Raw genomic sequence first — 8,821 nt, 5'->3', positions numbered from 1 at the left:
TGGTGCTTGAGAATTCCAGGTAATAATGAGGTATCTCCTTTGTTGAAAGCTGGCTACTTTCCTTCTCTTTTTAGCTGATGTAAAGTTATGAAAGTCACAGCCCTCCAGCTGTTGTACACTGATGTACATTAAAGCTTCTAGTTCTTCCTTTCCTCCTCCCAATGTGCCACACCACCACCCAGTCCCTCCTTTCCCTACTCCCAGTGTACCATACCACCACCCATTTTCTACTTTCTTCCTCCCAATTCCATACCTGGTGTGAGGGCTGAAAGAGCCTGGCCTTTTCCGACAGCCAGCTATGGCCAACGGGGTTATGGAGACACTTTGGAATATTCATATTTGTGTCTCCAGATTTGCAAATAATTTTATCAGTGTCAGACTGGAACACCAGGGGCCCAACCAAAAACCTTAGACCAGGGGCCCACCATGAAACCTTAGACCAGGGGCCCAGTCTCAGTACTAACATTCTTCATCTCCTCAATCAACCTCTATTCTCCTAGTCTGTTTTCTTTACATACTATAATCTATTATTCCATCTATTTAGTCTCTTTGTTCTCATAGAAATAGGCCAAAAATTTAGCAGCATGAGGGCCCACTGACACCTGGGCCCACCGGGAGTTTTCCTGGTATCCTGGTGGGCCAGTCCGACACTGAATTTTATAATCAATAATCCAGTCATATGATCCTTCTGTGTCTTCTCTCTGGGATCTGTTCTCCAGTCTTTCCTTTCCTACTCCCAATTCACCATACAACCACACAGTTGCTCTTTTCTACTCCCAATGTATCATAACACCATACTTGGTGTATAAAGTGGGTAAAATATATATATAAAAAAATTATTTTAAAATAATAATATCCCATGCAAGGGGAGCCTTAGGGCCCTGCCACACAAGGCATTTCTTATGTCACGTGTTTAGTTACTGCCTTCAAAACTATTTCACTGCATGCACATGGCAGATTTTGGCAGTGACAGGTGGATTCCATTGAAGCCAGTTAGTGTACATGTGGGGCAGAAGTTCTCTGAATCTTCCATAGGGGAATGTCATGTTGACAGGGGCCTTTGTTTAATGTAACACCAACAACGTAGCAACCTGGTTCATGTATATATATATATATATATATATATATATATATATATAGATTTTTGCTTGTAAGGATCCGCACACCAAAATTTTCATCAAACAAAAGTGTTTTATTCAGTACATAGATCCGACGTTTCGGCCCACATTAGGGCCTTTTTCAAGGATAATGCATGTACAACAAAATGGTGCTTATATACCACTCCCCCATTTGAATATGGCGCCAAAGATGACGTCATTAACCCCAGAAAATCTTTTTCAACACCATTAGTCTCACAGCTTGTATATTTCTTGTGTATAATTTTTCACCACTAGGTGGCATAAGTGCTCAATGTGATTAGTCCATGACGTGTCCAGCTGCGCTGTTATCTGTAAAAGTGTATACAAATTATATACATAGTGTCAATTGAACGACATAGTAAAAGAAATAATATGGCTCTATTTTTTTAAAACAATGTTACAATAAATAAGCCTTGAATCTACATCTTGTATCTTGTCGTATTTTATCAATTCTCATTCAACGGTCCACTTATGTGGAAGCAGGTTGTTATTACAGAAAACAATTAAGCACTAATTGTCCATTTAGCCCCCGTGGGGACACACAATCTAATTCGTATATCCAAAAGGCCTCCCTTCTCAGCAGAGCCTTATTGTAGTCACCACCCCTTGGTCTCATGGGTATGTGGTCTATGGGCATACATCTAAAGGAAGACGGGCTGTGCCTAGCTTCTGCCCAATGTTTCGCGACTAGCTGTTGGGATATATCTTGTTTCTTTTCCTTTTTATCTTTCTCGCTCACACTTGGGTCTAGTGTTGCTCTGATACTGGATCTGTGCATTCCAATTCGCTCTTTCAATTGTCTAATCGTTTTTCCACAGTAAATCAACCCACAGGGACATTTAATGATGTATATTACCATAGTGGTGAAAGAGCGAATTGGAATGCACAGATCCAGTATCAGAGCAGCACTAGACCCAAGTGTGAGCGAGAAAGATAAAAAGGAAAAGAAACAAGATCATTACACAGCTGAACTACATAAATTTAAGAAAAACAAGGTACAGATTGTCCACTCTGATTATCAAAACAGACGAGTTTATAGCTGGCTATCTGGAGGGGAACAAACAAGACTAAGGTTCAACAGAACACACAGGCAACGCACTGGTTTTGGTGGCTTTGATTCATCGGCCTACACTTCTTCACCTTCGGACTCTGAGGCACTTTCCAGAGGAAGAACAAAACCAAGATATGGACCCCCCCCCCCATTAAACAACAGCATGAACACCAGTTTGAACACATCCGATAATTCAGGTGCACATTTTTTAGGCACAACTACCAGATCCAAAACCAGGGACGTCCACATAAAAGGAGTGGCGGCACTCGACACAAGACCACCAAATCTACACTACCAAAGGAGGAAGTAGTTTTTAATTTGAGCGACCATCCACTAAACCACACTGAACTACAAGTCTTATCTAAAGGACTGTCATTTGTCCCTACAGCCAACATAAAACAGCTGGACCTCATGATAGACATTCACAGGTTCCAGAGGAGTATGAAATTGAAGGACCACTTCAGAGTACAGTCCACCAAAGACTATACACACTTTCGAGCTAAGAGCAATTTTGAACCACAAAACACTCCGAAATCTATAGCAGCATTTACCCGTTTACTTATGGATGAAGCACTTAAACCAAGGATCTCCAAAACCTGGCCGAATATCACACGAACAGAGAAAGAAGCAATTTCCTCCATGGCAGCTAATCCCAATATTGTCATCCGACCGGCCGACAAAGGTGGAGGAGTCGTGATATTGAATTATGCTGATTACAGGGCCGAAATTCTCAGACAGCTAAGCGACACAATGGTATATAAAAAACTCACTTCGGACCCCACACCAAACTTCAAAAAGAGAGTCGATGCCACACTCCAAACAGCCCTAGCCCAAGGTTTCATTTCCGAGTCCACCCATGCTTTTCTAGTCACAAAACACCCGGTGGTTCCCATACTATATACCTTACCCAAGATACATAAAACTCTCTCTAATCCTCCAGGCCGCCCTATTGTGAGTGCACGTGGTTCCATACTACAATCTCTAGCAATTTATGTTGACTACTTCCTCCAACCCCTTGTGCAGAAGACACCAACATACCTTAAGGACACAAGTGACCTCCTGGTGAAATTGGATGAATGCCAACCAGTACCTGAACAAATTCTCCTGGCTACCATGGATGTCACTTCCCTCTACACCGTAATTCCTACTGATGAGGGTATTGAGAAAGTACGCCAAACCTTACTCCTGGATCCAGATTCCAAGCGCCCAAATTCCGAATTTCTCATGGACCTCCTGGGTTTATGCCTCAAACTTAACTACTTTAAATTTGAACAGTGCTACTATCTACAACAAAGTGGCACCAGCATGGGCTCTAATGTTGCACCAGCCTTTGCCAACCTGTATATGGCATATTATGAACAACAACATATCCTTCCCCGGTTTGGTCCCTACATCTACAGAATTTGGCGTTTTATTGACGATCTCCTCATTTTATGGAGCGGGACGATAGCTCAATTCAACAAGATGATTAGTGACCTCAATGCACTGCCATCTCCCATCAAATTTACAGCACATATTGACCCAGATCAAATTCCATTCTTAGATATTCTACTGTTGAAACGAGGTAAACATCTTTCTACTACCATTTTCCGCAAGGACACCGATAGAAATACCCTATTACATCATTCATCTTGCCATCCACCACACCTCCTAAGAAGCATCCCGTATTCACAAATGTTGCGGACGGTCAGAAACAACACAGATTCCACACAACTTCATCTTCAATTAGATGAACTCGTGGACCGCTTCCTCCATCGTGGATACCCACTACATGAACTCATGGACAGTTACTACAAAGCTACTCAATTCACACAAACTGAGTTGCTATACCCTATTCATGATTCTAATCCTGCATCTTTGGGAGTCAACAAGCAGGACCGTCTCACTTTTCTCACTACTTTCTCCCCCAACATAAAGTCCTTTACACAAGCAATACATGACCACTGGACCCTTGTACAAAAAGATAAGTCTTTACCATCATCTTTTAAATCACCACCACGCGTTGCCTTTAGGAGGGGCAAGAATTTGAGGGACCAACTAGTAAAGACGGACCCTACACACTGCTACCAATTACCCACACCATCAACATGGCTCTCCAACTCCAAGCCCGGATGCTACCGCTGCACAGATTGCACTACCTGCAGGCAACTCTTGACAGGATCTACATTCTCCCATCCGCATTCGGGGAAACAGATCCAAATTGAACATCGACTTACATGTACCTCCAAATTTATTATCTATATACTAAAGTGCCCCTGTGGGTTGATGTATGTGGGCAAGACAATCACTAACTTTAGGGACAGAATGGCGAACCACAGATCCTCCATTCGAGCGGCATTGAATAAAGGGAGCGGTGACACACCAGTAGCGCAACACTTTGTCGAATGCAAACATACATTAGCATCACTCAGATGCATGATCATTGACCACGTCCCCATCCCTCCCAGCGGAGGTGACCAAGAGAGACTCCTACTACAGAAGGAACTGAAGTGGATCCACCGTTTGGACACCCTGAGCCCCAGAGGATTGAACGAACTTATCTCCTATAACCCTTTCTTTTGATTGACCTGTCGTAGTTATTTGTTGCTGCATTTTGATCACAGTTCCAGGCTGACCCTGAGGCTGAGTGTTCTCGATTTTCTTACTCTCTTTTTTCCCCTACTGTACCTCCCTGAGTCACTGGTGGCCTAAATTGGCCGGTTATGATCACCAATGTATAACCAGTCCTTTTTCCCAAGTAATTTAGCAACCACCTGAATCGGATTTCTAAGGGTCCCATCTTAACACACAACATAGGATGGGCTGAGTGTCGCATCTCCCCTGGGTAACTAGGTGGCAGACCTCACCTACAACTCCAGTGTGTACCTCCGACTGCTTGTGCCTACGCTGATTTTGCGGCACCAAAAAGTAGCTACTTATTGCAGCCTGGAGCAATAGTGTGTATAGTACTGGGCCTTTCTTTCCCCTATCTCTGGCACTAGGGCGGTTACACAACTGCAGATCCGCCATTATTCAAGCAGTCCGCTATGAACTACATATTTTTATCACCAAGCAGACGGTACTACTGAGTGACTGGGATTTTGCCCCTCTCTTGTGCCCCTTTGTTCCCTCTTTTCTACATCTGACTCTATCTTTTCTGTCACTCTGTATATCATTGCTCTTACTTCAGAACCCTCAGATACCCAGGATGTCAAACTGATGCCAAAATCCTTTTTTATTTCCTTATAAGCAGCAGTAGCAACAACAGGTCACCAAGGTCTCAGTCCATAGCAACGGGACCTGGGGAACTCATGCCACCTACAGGAAGTTATGCGAAGGTGCACCACCACCACACTCACGTAAAATACGACAAGATACAAGATGTAGATTCAAGGCTTATTTATTGTAACATTGTTTTAAAAAAATAGAGCCATATTATTTCTTTTACTATGTCGTTCAATTGACACTATGTATATAATTTGTATACACTTTTACAGATAACAGCGCAGCTGGACACGTCATGGACTAATCACATTGAGCACTTAGGCCACCTAGTGGTGAAAAATTATACACAAGAAATATACAAGCTGTGAGACTATGGGTGTTGAAAAAGATTTTCTGGGGTTAATGACGTCATCTTTGGCACCATATTCAAATGGGGGAGTGGTATATAAGCACCATTTTGTTGTACATGCATTATCCTTGAAAAAGGCCCTAATGTGGGCCGAAACGTCGGATCTATGTACTGAATAAAACACTTTTGTTTGATGAAAATTTTGGTGTGCGGATCCTTACAAGCAAATCTCTATATTAAATCTTTGGACCCTGCACCCACAAAGAGTGAACAAAGTCCGGTCTTCAGAGTGCGGTCGTTTGACACAGATTATATATATATATATATATATATCTATATATATATCTATATATATATCTATATATATATCTATATATATATCTATATATATATCTATATATATATATATATATATATATATCTATATATATATCTATATATATATCTATATATATATCTATATATATATATATATATATATATCTATATATATATCTATATATATCTATATATATATCTATATATATATATATATATATATATATATATATATATATATATTGTGGTAGAGTGACCAAAACAATGTGGAAAAATGTGTGTTTTACCTTTAAGTTCTCCTTAGTGGGAGAGGTAGGCACCAGGAAGGGTGTTCATAAAGAGAGAATAGGTTCTCTCATTAAAGGTTTTGGCAGCCAGATTCTGGAAGCTGGAGTATTCTGGAAAGAACAGGCAAGCCAGGTACTCCGATCCAGAAGTCCAGCTCATGGATTAGAGCTCACCTTTCACAGGAAGGCTGTCCTGTGGAAAGGTATTTAGTTCTAGTGAGGCTGTTAGGAAGGTCTCTCAGAGCAGGACACAGAGCAGGAAGGACACCTGCCTGTGTAAGGAACTCCCAGAGGGGCTGGGGGTGCCATTTGCTACTGTAAGGTGCAGAGAGAGGAGACCAAGTGACAGAGGGTCTGTCTGTCTGACTGAGGAAAGCCAGGAGGCTGAGCAATCCCCCAGGAGATTCGTGAGTACAGGGGTGACCCCTACTTATGTGTTTGCGTACTGGTAGTCCACAAGGGGCCCAGTTTAGTAAGGGAACTCTTCATGTGTAAAGGTAGCGCCCAGTGGGCAGGATTTATTTTTATTATTTGTTTTGTATCCTGAAATGGTCACCCCTGTGTGTAAATAAACTGCCTTAAAGAGAAGAGAAGTGTCTGTCGTGGATCCCGCAGCTTACAATATATATATATATATATATATATATATATATATATATATATATATATATATATATATATATATATATATATATATATATATATATATATATATATATATATATATATATATATATATATAGCTCCATACAATAAACGTGTATGTCCATTAATTAAACTACGGATCCAACACAAGATGGCCTGCAACCCTTTTATCCAAGGACAGCAATGCAAAGCAGAATATTGTTCATACCTCAGGACCATTAAACAAATATTTAATAATCTGGCTACCACATAAAATACATTACCAGCATTAATTTAAAAATGATATACTTTGATCAATATTTGATGTTTTATAAGCTGATTCATTTCATTCTCATCACACTTATTTTTTCTGTCCCACCTCATATTGCAAGATATAAAAATTGGGTTTATCTTTAAAACAGGCAGAAACTGTGAGCTCCTGGGTTGCACCTGTATGGCAGATCCCCTCCCAGTATCCCTGGTCAGTGAGACACAATGGGAAGACATCTTTCCCCTTCCATACAGATACTTCCGTCACATCAGGAACCCTAAGTTTAAATGAAATGTTACTATTCTCAGGAAGAATTCCATCTAGGGGCTCCAACAGTTCATAATGTTTAGCCCAGGTTCCATACGTCAAAGGGAACTTGGGCCAATGTACTGTACGTTTAGTACATATAATGACGTATTCACATTGAGATGTGTATGTGTCGGCATTTGGATTCTTTACATTGACGCAAAGAACATAAGTGCCAGATGTTGGCAGACGGACCCTAAATTCCACATTATTCTTTCTTTGTGTTTGGAAGATGTGTCTGTGCTCCATATCTGACGTCATTTTAATTTCATCAGATTCCAAGGTAGCGAAAACATCCAATTCCCCTTTCAGTGCAAAGCTGACAGTACAGCAGCCATCTTCAGTGTAAATGACTGGGTCCTGGTGTGAGGGCTGAAAGAGCCCGGCCTTTTCCGACAGCCAGCTGGGACCAACGGGGTTGTGGAGACACTTTGGAATTTTCATATTTGTGTCCACAGATTTGCAAATAATTTTATAATCAAGAATCCAGGAATATGATCCTTCTGAGTCTTCTCTCTTGCCAAATATCTGTAATATCTGTTCTCCAGTCTTTTGGGGGTAAACATCAAGTTTCATTCCATGTTCAGTCAGCTGCATCAACCCTGGAGTCTCCGTCTTATTTAGGTGAAATAAAAACTGAAAATGGTGACGTCCCTCAAGGGTGAAGGTAACTTTTCCCTTCACTGGACACAAAAATGAAAGCACACAATTAACAAAACAACAAATACCTGCTAAATACCTTATTTTTGTCTAATAAAAGAAAACAAAGCAACTTTGCAATATACATTCATTACACTTTTCTATGGTTTTTAAGTTATTTGTATATATACTGCTGTTGAAAGCAATAGTGATGAGTGATTCTGACCTGTTTTGCTTTCGCAAAATTTTTGTCGTACGACAAAAATTTTTTGTTGCCCATCATTTTTGTAGCAAACGAAATTAGGGTCTATGGGCATTTCTTTTCATGGGACAGTGTTTCTGCTTTGGAAGGGCAAAATCATATGTATTTTTTGCTCTGTATACTGCCACCAATATGCCCTATATTGTTAAATAACCTCCTATCCAACTATCAACTGCTTTCTCAATATAAAAAAAGTCTTCCATGTTGACAATCATTTAAAAACATGTCTGTGATTTTTTACATTACCTCTGGTCAGCAGGTAATGGTAACTACTACTACACTATAACTAACAACTAATAATTAATCTGGCCACCAACAGATTTTTTTCTTGTTGTGCAAAGCAAAATGAACCACAGGACAAATTTTTACAG

The 8,821-nt window shown here is 40.5% G+C and overlaps 1 protein-coding gene across 1 annotated transcript in view; it reads right to left on the bottom strand.

Annotated features, from left to right (window-relative positions):
• Window positions 1–7,206: 7,206 nt before the first annotated feature.
• LOC108716237 (kyphoscoliosis peptidase) overlaps window positions 7,207–8,821 on the bottom strand; it is a 45,175-nt gene continuing 43,560 nt past the window's right edge. The window contains exon 14 of the mRNA XM_041563798.1: window positions 7,207–8,232. Coding sequence (XP_041419732.1) covers window positions 7,334–8,232 — 899 coding nt within the window. The 3' untranslated portion in view covers window positions 7,207–7,333. The remainder of the gene's footprint in view (window positions 8,233–8,821) is intronic.

The sequence above is a fragment of the Xenopus laevis genome, chromosome 5L, assembly GCF_017654675.1.
Source record: "Xenopus laevis strain J_2021 chromosome 5L, Xenopus_laevis_v10.1, whole genome shotgun sequence".
In the NCBI taxonomy this organism is placed as follows: domain Eukaryota; kingdom Metazoa; phylum Chordata; class Amphibia; order Anura; family Pipidae; genus Xenopus; species Xenopus laevis.
The sequence above is the reverse complement of the archived record's forward strand: the minus strand, read 5'-3'. Positions and strand labels throughout refer to the sequence as shown.